The sequence below is a fragment of the Pongo pygmaeus genome, chromosome 20, assembly GCF_028885625.2.
Source record: "Pongo pygmaeus isolate AG05252 chromosome 20, NHGRI_mPonPyg2-v2.0_pri, whole genome shotgun sequence".
In the NCBI taxonomy this organism is placed as follows: Eukaryota; Metazoa; Chordata; class Mammalia; order Primates; family Hominidae; genus Pongo; species Pongo pygmaeus.
The window spans coordinates 17,410,636-17,431,040 of record NC_072393.2 but is presented as its reverse complement, the minus strand read 5'-3'; the positions used below and the strand labels follow the sequence as shown (position 1 = coordinate 17,431,040).

The following is a 20,405-nucleotide window of genomic DNA, read 5'->3' as shown; positions in this document are numbered from 1 at the left end:
TGCGCCAGTAGTCCCAGCTACTTGGGAAGCTGAGTCAGGAGGATCTCTTGAGCCCAGGAGTTCGAGGCTGCAATGAGCTGTGATTGTGCCACTTGAACTCCAGCCCGGGCAGCAAAGCACAACCCTGTCTCTACAAAAAACAAAAAACCAAAAAAAAAAAAAAAAAAAAAAAGGAGGAAAATAATTTTGACGTTGACACAATAATAATATCTAATATAAAATCCATTTTGTTCCAATAGTAACCTTTATAGCTTGTTTCTTTGCTGGTCCAGGATCTGATCCTGGGTCATTTGTTGCATTTGATCATCATGTCTCTTGGTCTGCTTTAATTTGAATTAGTTCCTCACTGCCTTTCTGTGTCTTCCGTGACATTGACATTTTTGGCAAGTCCAGGCAGTTGTTTTGCAGAACGCCCCTTGGTAGGATGGTCTTCTGGTTCCTTGTGACCAAGTTCAGTCTGTGTATCTCAGGCAGGATCCACAGAAGCAATACTGGATCCTCCCCGGTGCCTTGTATCGGGAGGCACCCAGCATGGGTTTGTCGTGTTGCTGGGGACATTAACAGGGTCCAGTGGTTCAAGCAGTGCCTGCCTGGTTTCCCCATTTTTTTTTTTTTTTGAGACGGAGTCTCGCTCTGTCACCCAGGCTGGAGTGCAGTGGCACGTTCTCGGCTCACTGCAAGCTCCGCCTCCCGGGTTCACGCCATTCTCCTGCCTCAGCCTCCCGAGTAGCTGGGACTACAGGCGCCCGCCACCATGCCCGGCTAACTTTTTCTATTTTTTAGTAGAGACGGGGTTTCACGGTGTTAGCCAGGATGGTCTCAATCTCCTGACCTCGTGATCTGCCCGCCTCGGCCTCCCAAAGTGCTGGGATTATAGGCATGAGCCACCGTGCCTGGCCCTGGTTTCCCCTTTTGAGGGTCCCTTTCTAAAGACCCTACTTGGGGTTAGGATTCAACAGATGTAATTTAGGGGGACACTGTTTAACCCGTAACAGCGACTGCCTGTCCCGGGGACCGAGGCCATGCATGAGCATGTTGGAAGGGTTTGGGGTTTGCTGAAAGATTTGCTCACTGCATCTGTGTCTTCATTACAGCTGGAAGCCTACATCCTGGTGAGTGGCCTCTGTCCTTCCTCGGCTTGGACTTGGGGCCCGGGTAGCCCACCTTCTGCAAGATCTGGTCTGTCTTCGCTCACTGTCTGCCTTCTGGGTTGAGCCGCTGTGCCTTACAAGGCTGGGACCTGGCCTCTTCTATCCTGGTCCCTGGGTCCACCCTGGGATGGGCCGTGTGTGTATCTGTCCGTTTCCTTTTTTTTTTTTTTTTTTTGAGATGGAGTCTCGCTCTGTCACCCAGGCTGGATTGCAGTGGTGCTGATCTTGGCTCAATGCAACCTCTGCCTCCTGGGTTCAAACGATTCTCCTTCCTCAGCCTCCCGAGTAGCTGGGACTACAGGCATGTGGCACCACGCCCAGCTAATTTTTTTTGTATCTTTTTTAGTAGAAATGGGGGTTTCACCATGTTGGCCAGGCTGGTCTCAAACTCCTGACTTCAGGTGATCCGCCCACCTCGGCCTCCCAAACTGCTGGGATTACAGGTGTGAGCCACCGCACCCAGCCACGTCCATTTCTAGGTTTGTACACGGCTCCCTAAATGAAGAGGTAGGCCCAGCCCGTCCCCTTCTGCTTTTCAAATCCTTCTCTATCCAGAGCTTTTTATTTTTTTGCCCTGGGGTTAATGATTAATCTTGGGACCTTCGCTGCATGGTTGACATGCCCAAGAGAGAGGACTGGGAAAATCCTTACATTGGGCACACGCTGGGCTAGCCTGAGTTCACTCCGTGTGTCTGTCCCCCTCCACCACCAACAGGACCCCCGAGGCTCTCGGATGATAGAGTGGAGACACTTGAAGCCATTCTGCTGCGGTAAGTTTCTTCCTCTGCAGCTTGGGGGCTGCAGATGTGATAAACCTTCCAGGAAAACAGAATATGCTCTGTCTGGGGCCCCCCGCTAATGTACCCCCACTGCTGCTCCAGCTGGAGGGGACCAAGGAGGAGCGGAGGGCAGATGCCCACCTGGGAGGTGACAATGCTATGGGTTTGGATCTGGGAGCCTCAGCCCAGCCCACAGCTCCTTCCCTGTGGATTTGGACCCTCTGCCCACGTTTTTCTGTGCCCAGGACTCAGGCGGGGCTCCTGCTTAGAACTCAAGACCTTTGTGGAATACTGGGGTACCTGCTCCCACCTTCTTTTTTATTTTTTGAGACAGAGTCTCTCTCTGTCACCCAGGCTGGAGTGCAGTGGCACAATCTCAGCTCACTGCAACCTCTGCCTCCCGGGTTCAAGAGCGTCTCCTGCTTCAGCCTCCCGAGTAGCTGGGATTACAGGTGCATGGCACCACGCCCGGCTTATTTTTGTACTTTTAGTAGAGACGAGGTTTCACCATGTTGGCCAGGCTGGTCTCCAACTCCTGACCTCTCAGGTGATCACCCGCCTTGTCCTCCCAAAGTGTTGGGATTACAGGCGTGAGCCACCGCGCCTGGCCTGCTCCCAGCTTCTTCCTGCTATAGGTTGCAGATTTTGTCATCCCCATTGCATGAGGTATTTCTTTTCCAGCTAGAAGTCAGAAAGGACTTTGCTTTTTTCTTTTCTTTTCCTATGACTAGGAGGACTGTGTAATTGACGTACCCCACTTTGCTTTGGCTGTGAGGGGTGCAATGCCCCAGGAGAGGGCAGGGGATAGGTAGGGTGTGGGGAGTCTGGGGACGGCCATGCACACACCCAGGCTGTCCAGAAATGGGGTAACAGTAGAGCCACAGGCAGGATCACGGGGGTCTCTTAGTGACACTTCCTCCTTCTGTCTCCTGTCTTGGGTCTCAGCCTCTTTTCTTCTTCTTTGTCTTCCTTCTTTCTTCTTCTCCTTCTCTTCTTCTTATTCTTCCTCCTCCTCCTTCTTCTTCCATCTTCCTTCTTCTTTCCTCCTCCTCCTCCCCCCTCCTCCTCCTCCTTCTTCCTTCTTTCTTCTTCTTTCTTCTTCTTCCTCCTTCTCCTTTTTCTTTTCTTTCTTCTTCTTTTTTTTTAGACAGAGTCTTGCTCTTGTCACCCAGACTGGAGTGCAGTGGCGTGATCTCGGCTCACTGCAACCTCCGTCTCCCGGGTTCAAGCCATTCTCTTGCCTCAGCCTCCCAAGTAGCTGGGATTACAGGCACGTGCCACCAGGCCTGGCTAATTTTTGTATTTTTAGTAGACACAGGATTTCACCATGTTGGCCAGGCTGGTCTTGAACTCCCAAACGCAGGTGATCCGCCCACCTCGGCCTCGAAAAAGTGCTGGGATTACAGGCATGAGCCACCGTGCCTGGCCTCAGCCTCTTTTCTTCTGTTCCATGTTCACTGTCTGCCTTCTTTACTCCCTCTCATTCGCTTGATTGCTCTCTCTGTATCAGCAGCTATTTGTTGGGCACCACATAGATACTGCCATGGGGTGAGCTTTCAACCCAATGGAGGAAGCAAACATGAACTAAACAGCCTGGATAGTGTCAGTTGTGATGAGTGCTAGGAAGAAGTTCAAAACTCAGAGAGGGCAGACGAGGCTCTATCCCAGCCCAGGGTGGCAGAGGCAATCCTGGAAGGCTGCCTGGAGGAGGATCCTTTTCAGCAACAAAGAAGGAACGGGGGACAGCCAGGCAAAGCAAGGGGGCCAGGAAGCATCTCCCAGGCAGGGAGTCAACTTATGGGAAGGGCTGTGGATGTCTAGGGGAGCGAGGTTGGAGATGGGGGACAGGACAGAGGTGTCAAGTGCTGAGAGCAGGGGTGACATTGGCAAAAGCCAGGGGAAGAGAATGGACTTGATCTTTTTTAAAAACTTTTTTTTTTTCTAAAGAGGCAGGTTCTCTCTCATTCTGTCACCCAGGCTGGAGTGCAGTGGCGCGATCATAGCTCACTGCAGCCTCTACCTCTTGGGTTCAAGTGATCCTCCCACCTCAGCCTCCCAAGGTGGGACCACAGGCGCGTGCCACCAAGCTCAGCTAATTTTTTAAATTTTTGGTAGAGACAGGGTCTCAAGATGTTGCCTAGGCTGACTTGATCTTAAGAGCACAGAGTTGGGGAAGACGTCAACCTCCTGTTTAAAAAAAACCCTTTGAGGCCTGGCTTGGTGGCTCACACCTGTAATGCCAGCACTTTGGGAGGCTGAGGTGGGCAGATCACCTGAGGTCAGGAGTTCAAGACCAGCCTGGCCAACATGGGGAAACCCCGTCTCTACTAAAAATACAAAATTAGCTGGGCATGGTGGCGGGCGCCTATAGTCCCAGCTACTCAGGAGGCTGAGGCACAAGAATGTCTTGAACCCGGGAGTTGAAGGTTGCATGAGCTGAGATCATGCCACTGCACTCCAGCCTGGGCAAAAGAGCAAGACTGTCTCAAAAAAATAAAAAAATAAACCCTTTGGGATGTGTGTAGACCCACGATTCTCAACCAGGGTGACTGTGTCCCTCTCTCAGGGAGCATTTGGCAAAGTTGGCCACAGACCCCTTACAAAACACGTGCTCAGGACACACATCCCCGAACGTCCTGTAACTGTCAAAGGCCCACTTTGTCTGAATATGCGGGGGAAAAAACCGTTTCAGCCGTCACATCTTGCGACTCCAATGTGATTGAGAGAAGCCGTGGGCGCCGCTATGGGTTTTGGGTTCTGTCGTGAGACCCAGGGGAACCACTCTCCCTGTCCCTTCCCTGTATGGCCCTCCCCATATGATCACTGGGGACGAGTGGAGCATGTCACACTCAGGAGTGGAAGATCCCCTGGCACTGCCTAGAGTCAATGTGTCCTTTCCAACTCCTCCACAGCTCCCAGTGAAAACAGAGCTGCAGACGGGGCTCAGAGGCACAGGCGCAAAGCAAATGACAGCTCCCATGTCGGCAGCTGATGGTGTTTCTGGGGGGAATGTTTGGGGAGAGAGTGCTCTGTTCTAACGTGTGTGCGTGCTCTAGTTCAGTTGAGGGGTGGTTCTCATGGGTGGGTGGGGGGGTCAGGCGGGAGATTCTGCCCCCAGGGGACATTGGCAATGTCTGGGGACATTTTGGCTTGTCAGGACTTTTGTGGAGGACAAGGGGTGCAACTGGCATCCGGTGAGTGGAGGCAGGGATGATGCTCAGCACCCCTCAGTGCACAGGATGCCCCCACACCACAATGAATGATCTGGCCCTAAGTGTCAGTAGTGCTGAGGCTGAGAAACCCTATCCTGGCAGGAGACCCTGTCTGTCTTGTCTGTTTCTCTCTCTCTCTCTCTCTCTCTGTCTCTCTCTCTCACTCTCTGTCTCTCTCTCTCTCTGTCTCTCTCTGGGATTTCCACCCAGGGGTGATTTTGCCCCCTAGGGGCGATATTGGCAATGTCTGGGGGACTTTTTTAGGTCATTATATTGTGGGGGGCATTGGTACTACCGGCATCTGGTGGGTGGAGGCCAGGGATGCTGCTCAGCATCCTACAGCACACAGGACGCCTCCACCCCAGAGAGCCACGTGGCCCCAGGTGTCAGTAGTGCCCAGGCTGGAAATGACTCGGGTGGCGGGGGATGGAGTGAATGAGCCGGGCTGGCTCATTTCCCTTGTTTGTCCAGCTCACTGCCTGCCCCTGGCCCCTGGCCATGGCTGCAAGGCTGTCCCAGGAACCCCAGGTCCAGTCTCTTCCTGCATCCCTTTGAAGCCCACCGGGGTCTCAAACCTGCTCCGCTGGCCTGATCCTGCAGGGTCCTGCTCTGCACAGACCCCGCCACCTTCTCTGTGGTCTCCAGTTCTCCTGGGGGGCTGTCCAGGGAAGGAGAAACAGCAGGGTCCTGGCTCCCTCTTCTCGTACCTCACCATGTCTGTGGCTCTCTGAAAAAGCCCTTGCCCAGTCATGAAGGGGTGTCTCTCTTCACACAGGCATCACCAACATGAGCTTCCCCTTGTCCGACCAGCCTGTGTTGGGAGAATGGTTCATTTTTGTTGAAATGCAAGGTCACGCGTACAACAAGTCTTTTGAAGTTCAGAAGTATGGTAAGTTGGAGAATCTCAGGGTCTTGGGATTTCAGATCTGGGAGAAACCTTAGAAACTGGTGAAGAAGGCCGGGTGCAGGGGCTCTCGCCTGTAATCCCAGCACTTTCGGAGGCCCAGGTGGGTGGATCACTTGAGGTCAGGAGTTTGAGACCAGCCTGGCCAACATGGCAAAACCTCGTGTCTACTAAAAGTACAAAAATTAGCCGGGCATGGTGGCGCGTGCCTGTGGTCCCAGCTACTTGGGAGGCTGAGGCAGGAGAATCACTTGAACCGGGAGGCAGAGGTTGCAGTGAGCCAAGATCGCACCACTGCGCTCCAGCCTGGGCGACAGGGCGTGACTCTGTCTCAAAAAAAAAAAAAAAAAAAAAAAAAGAAACTGGTGAAGATGGCAGTGAAGAGGTGGAGGATGGCATGAGTCCTGTCTACTGAGGGCTGGTGATGGCTGGGTATAGTTTCAGGGGATGGTCCTACACCCTTGCTTTTTTTTTTTTTTTTTTTTTGAGGCAGAGTTTCTCGCCCATCACCCAGGCTGGAGTGCAGTGGTGCGATCTTGGCTCACTGAAGCCTTGACTTCCCAAGTTCAAGTTTTCCTCCCTCCTCAGCCTCCTGAGTTGCTGGGACTACAAGTGTGAGCCACCACACCCAGTTAATTGTTGTATTAGTAGAGATAGAGTTTCGCCATGTTGCCCAGGCTGGTCTCGAACTCCTGGCCTCAAGCAATCCTTCCACCTCAGCCTCCCAAAGTGCACTCTTGCCTTTTATAGAAAAAAAGTATTGTAGGCCAGGCATGGTGGTGGCTCACACCTGTAATCCCAACACTTTGGGAGGCGAGGCGGGAGGATCACTTGAGGCCAGGAGTTTGAGACCTGCCTGGACAACATAGTTCCTGTCTGTACAAAACTTTAAAACAATTATCTGGACATGGTGGCATGTGCCTGCAGTCCCCACTACTCAGGAAGCTGAGGCGGGAGGATTGCTTGAGCCCAGGAGATCAAGGCTGCAGTGAACAGTGATTGCACCACTGTTTTCCAGTTTGGGTGACAAAGTGAGACCCTGTCTCAGAAAAAAAAAAGGTGGCCAGGCATGGCAGCTAACGTCTGTAATCCCAGCACTTTGGGAGGCTGAGGTGGGTAGATCACTAGAGGTCAGGAGTTCAAGACCAGGCTGGCCAGCATGGTGAAACCCCGTCTCTACTAAAAATACAAAAATTAGCCAGGCATGGTGGCATGTGCCTGTAGTCCCAGCTACTTGGGAGGCTGAGGCAGGAGAATTGCTTGAACCAGGAGGAGGAGGTTGCAGCCAAGATCGTGCCACTGCACACCAACCTGGGAAACACAGTGACACTCTGTCTCAAAAAAAAAGAAGAGAAAAGAAAGAAAAGATTCTTAGGCTCCTAGAAGAGTTCTCTCAGGGCCCGATTCTTTCTGGTTTTCCGGCTGCTCCAGGGTGTCACCTCCGCCCCTTGTGACAAGATGGCTTGACACTCCCAGGGCTGAGTCCAGAAGCAAATGGAGAAATCAGCTCTCCGCTGCAGTCACCCTGGGGATGCCCCTTGTTGGCTCCCAGGGCCACCTCTATCCCATGCACAGACACAGGGGCTGGGAGGAGCCTCCTGGCCTCCTGTCCACCCTGGGATAGGCTGGAATCCTCCACACTCTAAGCATGTGGTCTAAAAGTGACAGGAGGAGGCCCCTTGAGGAAAATGGGGTCCTAGTCCCCCAAAGATGAGAAATAGATACAGCCCGCAAAATTCCCAGGGCTGCTCAGCAGAGCAGTGTGGATGGGTACAGTGTCAACCTCGGCAGTGGCCGGGTGCTGTGGTCCTGCAGACACCTTGCACCTACGTCAGGGCTCCTGAGGCCACCTTAGGGACAGAAGCCAGCCCCTCCTCTCTGCTTGCTTTCTTCAGTGTTGCCCAAGTTCGAGCTCCTGATTGACCCGCCCCCTTATATCCGAGACCTGGACACCTGTGAGACAGGCACTGTGCGGGCCAGGTGAGAAAGAGGGACCCCTGGGGCACACTGGGGGGGCCCTTCCCCTTCCCCAACCATCACGCTGCTCCCTCAAGGTCGTTCCCCTCCTCTGCTGCCTTCCTCCCTCCCACATGGGAGTGCCCCTCCCTTCCTGGTTCCCTCCTCCCCCGCGTGTACCCCTCCCCTAGAGCGTCTCCCTTTCCTGTGACTCTCCCCTGTGGGTGCCCCCTCCCCAGGATGTGCCCCTCCCCCTAGAGTATCTCCCTCCCCTCCAAGCTCCTCCCCTGTGGGTGCCCCCTCCCCAGGATGTGCCCCTCCCCCTAGAGTATCTCCCTCCCCTCCAAGCTCCTCCCCTGTGGGTTCCCCCTCCCCAGGATGTGCCCCTCCCCCTAGAGTATCTCCCTCCCCTCCAAGCTCCTCCCCTGTGGGTGCCCCCTCCCCAGGATGTGCCCCTCCCCCTAGAGTATCTCCCTCCCCTCCAAGCTCCTCCCCTGTGGGTGCCCCCTCCCCAGGATGTGCCCCTCCCCCTAGAGTATCTCCCTCCCCTCCAAGCTCCTCCCCTGTGGGTGCCCCCTCCCCAGGATGTGCCCCTCCCCCTAGAGTATCTCCCTCCCCTCCAAGCTCCTCCCCTGTGGGTGCCCCCTCCCCAGGATGTGCCCCTCCCCCTAGAGTATCTCCCTCCCCTCCAAGCTCCTCCCCTGTGGGTGCCCCCTCCCCAGGTTGTGCCCACCCCCTAGAGCATCACCCTTTCCCGTGCTCCTCCCCTGGGGGCACCCCCTCCCTGGAGCGTACCCCTCTCCCTAAAGAATCTCCCTCCCCCCTGGGCCCCTCCACTGCCCTCCCCTTCCATCTCCCCCCACAACTGGGCTTCCTTCTCCTCCTACAGGCAGACACTCATACCATGGCCTCCCTGCTCCCCCAAGGGTGCCCTGTGCCCTGCTCCCTCCCTCCCTCGTACTCGGTGTCTCCCTGCCACATGAGTCTCTTGCACTCTACCCACTGCCTGTCTTTGTTTCCATGCTGGTGTCCCCACCCCATGAGCACAGCCCTGTCTCTCCAAAGCATGCCCCTCTCCCACTGTGTATTCCTTCCTCAAGTCCTGCCCTTCCCCTCTAAGATCTTCCCTCCCCAAGGGTCTCCCCTCCCCAAGGAATGCCCTACCCCCCAGGGTGTGCCCCTCCTGCACTAGCATCTCCCTTCCCCAGGGCGTCCCTTCCCAACCCCACCATGTTCCCCCATCCCCCAAGGCTGCTCCCCACCCTCTGCAGGCCTCCCTGGCATCAAACAGCACCCCTGCCAGTGTGCTGACCCGAGAGGGGTTGATCCTTGTTTTTAAATGGAGTCTTGCTCTGTCACTCAGGCTGGAGTGCAGTGACACAGTCTCAGCTCTCTGCAACCTTTGCCTCCTGGGCTCAATCGATTCTCCTGCCTCAGCCTCCCTAGTAGCTGGGATCACAAGCATGTGCCACCACACCCAGCTAATTTTTGTATTTTTAGTAGAGACAGAGTTTCACCATGTTGGCCAGGCTGGTCTCGAACTCCTGACCTCAAGTGATCTGCCCACCTTGGCCTCCCAAAGTGCTGGGATTACAGGCGTGAGCCACCATGCCCAGCCTGCACTCTCTCATTTTGCTCCTGTTCCCCATCCACCAGCATTCCCTCTGCATCAGGATTGACAAACAGACATTTAAGTTTCACTATCACCCCTGAGAAGGTAGTCTGAGTCCCATTCTCTGGGTGAGGAAACTGAGGCTCAGAGAAGTTCGGTCCTTGGTTCAAAGTTGAGCTTAATAGGGCATTTAGGCTCAGGTACCTCTCAGGGGCCCACAGTCACTCATGCCTCTGCACTACTCTGCTCCAGAGGTGGCACCAACCTAGCCTTCTCAGTTCCAGAGTTCCTCTCTGACCCTCGGTCTCTTTTTCTGTCCATCTGGAGGCTTGGTGCAGAGGATCGGAGGGCCTTGGCATCTTCTGTCCTGATTCCAGGCTGCAGGGAGGGCTGTCAGGACAGGATGCAGGATGTGGAGGGAGCTGCATCTGTCACTGTGCTAGTGGCCACACTATGCCAACCTGACCTTCCTGAGGCTGGGCCCTCCCTGCCATCTTGGCTGTGAAGTTGAGCATGCTTTATCCTTTTGTTCCAGGTATACCTTTGGGAAACCTGTGGCTGGTGCCTTAATGATCAACATGACTGTTAATGGTGTGGGATACTACAGCCACGAGGTGGGACGCCCCGTCCTCAGAACAACCAAGGTGAGAAACAGGGACCCCTTCTACCCCCTGACCCAACCCCCAGGTTCACTTCCACCATCACGCATTTTATTTTACTTTCTTTTATTGTTAGTATTTTATTTACTGCCTTTAAAAATTTTTTGAACAGAGACAGGATCTCACTATGTTGCCCAGGCTGGTCTTGAACTCCTGGGCTCAAACGATCCTCTTGCCTTTGCCCCCAAAAGTTCTGGGATGACAGATGTGAGCCACCGCTGTTTTACTTTTTAAAACAGTTATATGGCAGGGATTTTTCTGATGATAAAATTCCTGCAGGCTGAATATAGAGACTTTAGAAAATATAAAAAGGAAGAAAATAAAGATAACTTGTTCTCCAATAGGTGGACATGACCACTATCGATATTTTGATGTGTTTCCTCACAGGTTATTGTAAGTAAAGTTAAAAAAAAACACCAATTTGGCTGGGCATGGTGGCTCACGCCTGTAATCCCAGCACTTTGGGAGGCCGAGGCAGGCGGATCACTTGAGGCCATGAATTTGAGACCAGCCTGGCCAACATGGCCTGGGCGACAGAGTGAGACTCCATCTCAAAAAACAAACAAAAAAAAAACAAAAAAACACTAATAAACACTAATTTTATTGCCTGGAGTCCCAGCTCTTAATATTTGGAAGGTAGAGGCAGGAAGATCTCTTGAACTCAGGAGTTCAAGGCCAACCTGGGCAACATAGTGAGATCCCATCTCTAAAATAAAATAAAAACATAAACAATTTTATTGAGATATCATTCACATAGCATACAATTCACCCATGTAGAGTGTACAACTTGATGGTTTTCTTTTTTTTTTTTTTTTTGAGATGGAGTCTTGCTCTGTTGCCCAGGGTGGAGTGCAATGGTGCGATCTCGGCTCCCTGCAAGCTCCGCCTCCTGAGTTCATGCTTTTCTCCTGCCTCAGCCTCCCCAGTAGCTGGGACTACAGGTGCCCGCCACAACGCCCGGCTAATTTTTTTTTTTGTATTTTTAGTAGAGACGGGGTTTCACCATATTAGCCAGGATGGTCTCGATCTCCTAATGTCGTGATCCGCCCGCCTTGGCCTCCCAAAGTGCTGGGATTACAGGCGTGAGCCACCGCGCCCGGCCACAACTTGATGATTTTCATATAGTTGCAGAGTTGTGCAACCATGGCTGTTATCCAATTTTAGAATTGTTCCACCATCCTTCCGTACATCCTTCATGTCCTTTTGCAGAGAATCCTCATTTCCCTCCTCCAGTCCCTGGCAACTACTAATCTGTTTTCTGTCTCTGTGGATTTGCCTGTTCTGGACATTTCTGTGAATGAATCATACACTGTATGTCCTTTTGTGTCTGGCTTCTCTCACTCAGCATCATGTTTTTGATGTTCGTCTACATTGTAGCATGATCAACGCTTCATTCCTTTTTTATGGCTGCATCATATTTCCTGGTACAGATGGACCACAATGTGTTTATCCCTTCATCCACTGGTGGACATTTGGGTTGTTTCTGCTTTTTGGCTATTATGTCTCATGCTACTATGAACATCCCTGTGCAAGTTTTTCTGTGGACCTACATTTTTGTTTCTCTTGGGTTCGTTCCTAGGAGCGGAATTGCTAGGTCAGAGGGTAATACTATGTGTAACCTTTTGAGGAACTGCCGAATGGTCAATGTGGCTGCACTATTTTACATTCCCACATGTTTAAAGTTTTGTAACCTCTTTTGGTCTTTCAGCATAATGTTACATTGTGAGTGGGCTACAGTACAACAGACACCCACCTTCCTGGATATTCCCATCCCTCTGTAGGTGCCCTGACATTAACCCTTTCAGCACCTCCCCACCTCCCACCCAAAGCTCCTTCTCAGTCCCTTTCCCACCTGGACACATCTGCTCCAATGGGCTCCCCTCTCTTATGTCTGAGATATCTTTAATTTAATTTAATTTAATTTAATTTATTTATTTATTGAGATGGAGTCTCTCTCTGTCTCCCAGGCTGGAGGACAGTGGCACCATCTTGGATCACTGCAGCCTCTGCCTCCTGGGTTCAGGCAATTCTCTTTCCTCAGCCTCCCAAGTAGCTGGGATTACAGGCATGTGCCACCATGTCGGGATAATTTTTGTATTTTTAATAGAGACAGGGTTTTACCATGTTGGCCAGGCTGGTCTTGAACTCCTGACCGCCTCTGGCCTCCCAAAGTGCTGGGATTACGGGTGTGCACCACCATGCCCAGCCCATCTCTCTGCTCTCTGAGGCTTCTCTCCCATGGATTGGAAACCATAACCCCCCACCTCTCCCATTCCTGACACTGGCACCTTGGAGAATCCCAGCCATTCTCCTGGGAGGCTACCAGCTGATGGTCTTTGTCTTAGTTCTCTCATTTACAGAGTAATTTACTCCACAGCTCTTTCTGAGTGAGGATTATTTGCCAAGTCCCAGGGTGGGATCCTGAGATAGGAATTGAATGAGGGAGTTCTGGTGCCCCAGAGTGGGGCTGAATAGGTTCAGCTGCCCACTCTGTTGCCTGGGCTGTGGGAGATTGTGTCAGCATGGGAATCTCTTTCCTTTTTTTTTTTTTTTTCTTAACCCAGGCTAGAGTGCAGTGGCACAATTCAGGCTCACCTCAACCTCTGCCTCCTGGGTTCAAGCAATTCTCATGCCTCAGCCTCCCGAGTATCTGGGATTACAGGTGCCCGCCACCACACCCAGCTAATTTTTTGTATTTTTAGTAGAGATGGGGTTTCGCCATGTTGGCTAGACTGATATTGAACTTCTGACCTCAAGTGATCCGCCCGCCACAGCCTCCCAAAGTGCTGGGATTACAGGCATGAGCCACCGTACCCGGCCTCTTTCCTCTTCTGCCCAATGGAGCCAACGTCCATCTTCCCTGGGATGTTGTCCAGATCCAGTGAGGGACCCTCTGCATGGTCCCATAGTGTAGATTGGGTATGCCACCAAGTGACCCCTGGCCTTCCAAGCAGCTGAAGAGTCTTGCACCTTAGGTGTGTGTTTCAGGGACATCCCTCAAAGACACTCCAACCCCGAGCAAGCACAGGCTGCGTTTTTCCTCCCTCCAGATCCTCGGCTCCCAGGACTTCGACATCTGCGTGAGGGACATGATCCCAGCGGATGTCCCCGAGCACTTCCGGGGCAGGGTCAGCATCTGGACCATGGTGACCAGTGTGGATGGGAGCCAGCAGGTCGCGTTCGATGACTCCACCCCTGTGCAGAGGCAACTGGTGGACATCCGGTACTCCAAGGACACGAGGAAGCAGTTCAAGCCGGGCCTGGCCTATGTGGGGAAGGTAACTTGGGGGTGACTGTGCTGCATCCCACCCGAGGACCACCGTGAAACCACCACCACTAGCCACTAGCTCCGCAGTGGTGACTCAGCTGAAAACGGATCCCCTGACATAACCATTGTGGAGAGTAGAAAGGGCTGGTGTTCTAGGTGAGGGGCAGGGGACATTTTCCTCCACGGGAAAGGACAATCTACTCTATTCCACTTGGACAGACATTTGAGTAGCCATTTATTAAAGCAACTCCTCTAAGGCAGTCCTGTTTCTTCAATAGTTTCATTTTTTTTTTTTTTTTTGAGAGAGAGTCATACTCCATCGCCCAGGCTGGAGTGCAGTGGCTCCATCTCGGCTCACTGCAACCTCCGTCTCCCAGGTTCAAGTGATTCTCCTGCCTCAGCCTCCCGAGTAGCTGGGATTACAGGCACATATCACCAAGCCCAGTTAATTTTTGTATTTTTAGTAGAGACGGGGTTTCGCCATGTTGGCCAGGCTGGTCTCGAACTCCTGGCCTCAAGTGAACTTCCCGCCTTGGCCTCCCAAAGTGCTGGGGTTACAGGCGTGAGCCATCACTCCTGGCCCTTCACTGGGTTGATTTTATCCCTTGAGGACCTAAGTTGAGAGCCCTGCAGAGGTAGACCTCCTGTTCCTGAGACTGACAGGTGCAGACCCGTGTGACATTTTGAACAAGCCTCTGCCTCCCACCCACCACTCAAGTTTTATGCACAGTAAATTTTGAGGTGTCCAGATGTCATGATCCTTATATATGTTTTCTTCTTAGAGACAGGGTTTTGTTCTGTCGCCCAGGCAGGAGTGCAGTGGTGAGATCATAGCTCACTGCAGCCTCGACATCCTAGACTCAAGCAATCCGCCTGCCTCAGCATCCTGGGTAGCTGGGACTGCAGGCGTGAGCCACCATGCCCAGCAAAATTTTATTTTTATTTATTTATTTATTTATTTATTTATTTATTTATTTAGAGACAGAGTCTCGCTCTGTCACCCAGGCTGGAGTGCAGTGGTGCAATCTCAGCTAATTGCAACCTCTGCCTCCTGGGTTCAAGTGATTCTCCTGGCTCAGCCTCCTGAGTAGCTGGGATTACAGGCATGCCCCACCACACCCCACTAATTTTTGTATCTTTAGTAGAGACGGGGTTCCACCATGTTGGCCAGGCTGGTCTCAAACATCTGATCTCAGGTGATCCACCTGCCTCAGCCTCTCAGAATGCTGAGATTGCAAGCATGAGCCACTGCGCCTGGCCAATTTTTTAATTTTTTGTAGAGATGGGATCTTGCTGCGTTGGCCAGACTGGTCTTGAACTCCTGGGCTCAAGCAGTTCTCCTACCTCAGACCCCCAAAGTGCTGGGATTGCAGGTGTGAGCCACTGCACCCTGTCATTATTCTTATTTTAACTGTTAAACCGGTGTAGGCTGGGTGCGGTGGCTCATGACTATAATCCCAGCACTTTGGGAGGCCCAGGTGGGCAGATGACCTGAGGTCAGGACTTCAAGACCAACCTGGCCAACATGGTGAAATACTGTCTCTACTGAAAATACAAAAACTAGCCAGACATGGTGGTGGACACCTGTATGCCAGTGACTCAGGAGGCTGAGGCATGACAATTGCTTGAACGTGGAGGCGGAGGTTGCAGTGAGCCAAGATCACACCACTGCACTCCAGCCTGGGAGACAGTGAGACTCCGTCTCAAATAAAAAATCAAAAAACAAAAAAACAAAAACAAACCTGGGGCATCTTCACCCCAATTGCAGCAGCAGGAGTGGGGCAAGGCCAACAGAGCCCAGTGTCATGCAAGGGGAAAGTGGGCCACATCCCTGGCCCTGTGTCTGCCTGCACCCAGTTCCCTTTTGCTGTCCATGAGTGATGCTGGCTGGCTGTCCTCACACTGAGTTCTGACCCTCTTGTTCTGCTTTGGAACCTCCTTTCTCTTCTCCATGCCAGTGTTAGAGCCACCGCTATCCCATGCACAGACACATCTCCTGTGTCCCTGGCTTTGAGGGCCCCAGCTTGAGTAGAAACTAAAGTACCTTGTGCGGGGTCAGAATGTGTATGAAGAAGAGGTTTAAGGCTACAAATTTGGTAAAGAGCATTTCACATATGACAGAAAATACCTACCATCTGCATTCAAGAAAGGAGTGGTTAGGCTGGGCATGGTGGCTCATGCCTGTAGTCCCAGTGCTTTGGGAGGCCGAGGCAAGAGGACCACTCGAGGCCAAGGCAAGAGGACCACTTGAGGACAAAAGTCTGAGACCAGCCTGGGCAACATAGTGAGATCCAGTCTCTACAAAAAATAAAAAGAAATAGGCCAGGCGTTGGTGGCTCACACTTTGGGAGACCAAGGTGGGAGGATTGCTTGAGACTGGGAGTTTGAGACCAGCCTGGGCAATAGAGCAAGACCGCAGCTCTACGAATTTTTTTAAAAATTAGACAGGCGTGGTATTGTACACCTGTGGTCCCAGCTATCAGGAGGATGAGGCAGGAGGATTGCCTGAGCCCAGGAGGTAGAGGCAGCAGTGAGCTATGATCGGGCCACTTCACTCCAGCCTGGGCAACAGAGCAAGACTCTGTCTCTCAAAAAAAAAAAAAAAAAAAAAGGGAGTGGTTAATGAGGATCATGTGGGCTGAATCCTGGTTCACTCCAACACCAGATACCTGCACAGCTGAGGGCTGTTTTAGGGTTCTTCAGAGGCTACAGTCTATGCTCCTTTTAAAACATCCATTTCTGCCTCATTCTACTGGCTCTCCAACCAGTCTGAATGGGTGAGGTTTAAGTGTCACACTGAACTGTCCATACCCTGGTATGGCATCAGACTAATGACCAGCACATGTAATTTGTACTTCATGACCTCTTTGCCAAATCCAAGGGCATGAAGGTCTACCCTTATGTTTCTTCTAAGAATGTTATAGCTTTAGCTGTTACATTTAGGTCTGTGATCCATTTGAGTTTATTTGTGTATATGATGTGAGGTAGGGATGCAACTTCATTTAAAACTTTTTTTTTCTTAAGAGACAGGGTCTCATTCAGTCACTCAGGCTGGAGTGCAGTGGCACCATCATAGCTCTCTGCAGCATTGAAGTCCCAGACTCAAGTGATCCTCCTACCTCAGCCTCCTGAATAGTTGGGGCTATAGGTGCATGCCACCACACCTGAAATTTTTAAGTTTTTTGTAGTGAGGTCTCACTATGTTACCCAGGCTGGTCTGGAACTCCTGGCCTCATGTGGGATTATAGGTGTGAGCCACTGCACCCACCTTCCATGTCTGCCTTGGAAGCCTCTTGAGTAGCTGGGACCACAGGCACACGCCACCACTCCTGGACCTGTGAGTTCCCTTTAAGGATTGTTTTTGCGATTTGGAACTCATTTCGATGTCCTGTGAATTTCAGGAGCAGTTTGTCAATTTCTACAAAGAAGCCCCCTGGGATTCCAGTGGGGATTGCGTTGATTCTGCAGATCAGTTTGGGGAGCATGGCCATCTTAACTCTCTTGTGTCTTGGGTGACCTTTTCCAGGTGGAGCTATCCTACCCTGATGGCAGCCCAGCTGAGGGGGTGACGGTCCAGATTAAGGCAGAGCTGACACCGAAGGATAACATCTACACCAGTGAAGTTGTGTCCCAGGGTGGACTGGTGGGGTTTGAAATCCCCTCCATCCCCACGTCAGCCCAGCACGTGTGGCTGGAGGTGGGTGAGTCCCGCAGACCCTTGTTATTCAGCCAGCAGGTATGGACTTGGGGCCTCCCCGAGGCTGGGTGCAGGCACCTTATCAGTGGGCCTGGAGCCCATCCCAGCCCTGCAGGAGTACACATTCCACCAGACAGTGGGATGGACAATACAGCCATCCTGGGATTGGGTGGCAGGTCAAAGAGAGATAAGGGTGCCTAGACCAGTTGTGCCAAAGGAGTCTTGTCCGAGGGGATCTCTCCAAATGGACTCCTGACCATGGGGAAGTCAGCCAGGCTGCTTCTGGGCGGGTGGAACAGCGTGGGTGGAGGTTCAGAGGCAGACCATGCTTATACTGTAATCAAAGTCTCACAAGTGCTCAACCATATTGAGCCATTTTGGAAAGAGATTGGGGAGAGAGCCAATGGTGGTTTCCGCCACCTCACAGGGGTGCTGTGGAAAGCAGTGTCAGGCGAAAGAGTGATCTGATTTTTTTTTTTTTTTTAAGAGACAGGGTCTTGCTCTGTTGCCCAGGCTGCAGTGCAGTGGCACCATCATAGCTCACTGCAGCCTCCAACTGCTGGGCTAAAGCGATCCTCCTGAGTCAGCCTCCCAAGTACCTGAGATTACAGGTGCATGCCTGTAATTAGCACCACACCCAGCTAATTTTTAAATTTTTCTGTAGAGGCTGGGTGCAGTGGCTCATGCTTGTAATCCCAGCATGTTGGGAGGCTGAAGCAGGTGGATCACCTGAGGTCAGGAGTTTGAGACCAGCCTGGCCAACATGGCAAAACCCTGTCTCTACTAAAAATACAAAAATTAGCCAGGTGTTGTGGCAGGTGCCTGTAATCTCAGCCACTCGGGAGACTGAGGCAGGAGAATTGCTTGAACTTGGGAGGCAGAAGTTGCAGTGAGCCGAGATCACGCCACTGCACCTCAGCCTAGGCAACAGAGTGAGACTCCATCTCAAAAACAAACAAACAAGCAAATAAATAAATAATAAATTTTTCTGTAGAGATGGGGTCTTGCTATGTTGCCCTGGCTGGTCTCAACCTCCTGGCCTGAAGCCATCCTTCCACCTCAGCCTCCCAAAGCACAGGGATTATAGGCCATGAGCTGCCATGTCTGGCCTGATCTGATTTTTGATACCCAGTGATCACTCCAGAGTCTTCAGTGGGGGGTGGTTCAGGTCGGACCCAGGCAGGCAGACAGGAGGTGAGGACAGAGAGGTCCCCAAACTGGAGCTCTTGAGGAAGTAGATCCGGAAGGCCTTAGTGTCCCGTCATCAGAGAAGGGAAGAACAGGAGGGATTGGAGAGGATGTTCCAGCCCTTGGCTTTGGGAACTGAGAGTGGACCTGGCGGCCCTTCAGAGAGTAAATACGTAGATGGGAACTGAGGACACTGTGGTCACTTTGTCCTCTGTGGGCACCATGTCCTAAAGGTTTTAACCACGAAAGCCACTGCCTTTGCCACTCGACATTCACAGCCAGATGTGTTCACACTTTCTTGTGTCGGACCTGCTGCTCAACACACAGCACAGCTGTTTGGTCACCTGGGCCACTGTTCTGTTTTTTTTTTTTTAATTCTGATAACAGAGTCTTGCTCTGTCGCCCAAGCTGGAGTGCAGTGGTGCAATCTCGGCTCACTGCAACCTCGGCCTCCCAGGTTCAAGCGATTATCCTGCCTCAGCCTCCCGAGTAGCTGGGATTACAGGCACCCCCCACCACGCCCAGCTAATTTTTGTATTTCTAGTAGAGATGGGGTTTCACTATATTGGTCAAGCTGGTCTTGAACTCTTGACCTCAGGCAGTCCACCTGCCTTGGCCTCCCAAAGTGCTGGGATTACAAGTGTGAGCCACTGTACCCAGCCCACTGTCCTGTTTTAAGAGAGTGACCATAGCCTGGCATCTCTCAAACTCCTTGAGGAACCAGAGATCTGCCCTGCCCATCCCCTACCAGGTGGGAGATTGCAGTGACTTCTGACACCAGCTACCCGGAGCTGGGCCACACTTCACAGGTGGTGGGCACGGCCCTCTCCACAAGACTACCCTAAATTCTGACACCAGCTGCAAGTCCAGGGGTCCCCTGGCCACCTGTGCTTCCCACCCACTGGCTGCAAATTCCACTACACCACCACCTTTTAATTACAGCTTTACCATAGCAAAATGACACAAATTAGAACCAACCAAAGAGAGAGATGCATAGGGCGAGGTCTGGACAATTCCCAGATTGGAAGTTTTGTGTGTTCTCTGCACAGAACCAGGATATATCATCCCCACAAGCTGAGCATTGCTAAGCAGGAAAGCTCACCTGAGCTTTGGTGTCCAGAGTTTTTTGTGGGGGCCTCATTTCATCTGCATGATTGATTAAATCATTGGCCATGGGACTGATCCCAATCTCCTGCCCTCTCCCTTTCCTGGAGATGGGCTGATATCCTGTGGCTCAAAGCCCAGCCATCTAACCACACAACTGGCCTTTCTGGTGTGGCCCATTTATACCCTATTCAGAGTCTACCTACTTCCCAGGAGCCAGAGACAGAGGCAGGCCAACTTGTTTTTTTTTTTTTTTTTTGAGACGGAGTTTTGCTCTTGTTGCCCAGGCTGGAATGCAATGGCATGATTCCGGCTCACTGCAACCTCTGCCTCCCAGGTTCAACTGATTCCCCTGCCTCAGCCTCCCAAGTAGCTGGGACTACAGTTGCCCACCACCATGCCCGGCTAATTTTTTGTATTTTAGTAGAGACAGGGTTTCACCATGTTGGCCAGGATGGTCTCGATCTCCTGATCTCGTGATCTGCCCACCTTGGCCTCCCAAAGTGCTGGGATTACAGGCATGAGCCACCACGCCCAGCCCAACTTCTTTTTAAAATTATTTCAGAGACATGGTCTAGCTCTGTTGTCCAGGCTGGAGTGCAATGGTGCGATCATAGCTAATTGCAGCTTTGAACTCCTGGACTCAAGTGATCCTCCTGCTGCAGCCTCCCCTAGTAGCTGAGTCTTCAGGCATGTGCCACCACGCCCCAGTAATTTTCAAAACATTTTTTGTAGAGACTGGATCTTGCTATGTTGCCCAGGCTGGTCTTGAACTCCTGGGCCCAAGTGATCCTCCCGCCTCTGCCTCCCAAAATGCTGAGATTATAGGTATGAACCCACTGTGCCGGGCCCCCAGTACCCTTTGACCAATCTTG

The 20,405-nt window shown here is 52.1% G+C and overlaps 1 protein-coding gene across 8 annotated transcripts in view; it reads left to right on the top strand.

Moving 5' to 3' along the window:
* Window positions 1-20,405, top strand: part of CPAMD8 (C3 and PZP like alpha-2-macroglobulin domain containing 8) — a 138,366-nt gene that overhangs the window by 16,445 nt on the left and 101,516 nt on the right. For all 8 annotated transcript variants that reach the window (XR_010125092.1, XM_054465910.2, XM_063658932.1 and 5 more), the window contains exons 6-12: window positions 1,095-1,112; window positions 1,867-1,921; window positions 5,918-6,031; window positions 7,942-8,026; window positions 10,150-10,258; window positions 13,324-13,551; window positions 17,068-17,238. Coding sequence is in view for 7 of the 8 variants with exons in the window: in XM_054465910.2 (XP_054321885.2) it covers window positions 1,095-1,112; window positions 1,867-1,921; window positions 5,918-6,031; window positions 7,942-8,026; window positions 10,150-10,258; window positions 13,324-13,551; window positions 17,068-17,238 (780 nt within the window). In the remaining variant the exon portion in view is untranslated. The remainder of the gene's footprint in view (window positions 1-1,094; window positions 1,113-1,866; window positions 1,922-5,917; window positions 6,032-7,941; window positions 8,027-10,149; window positions 10,259-13,323; window positions 13,552-17,067; window positions 17,239-20,405) is intronic.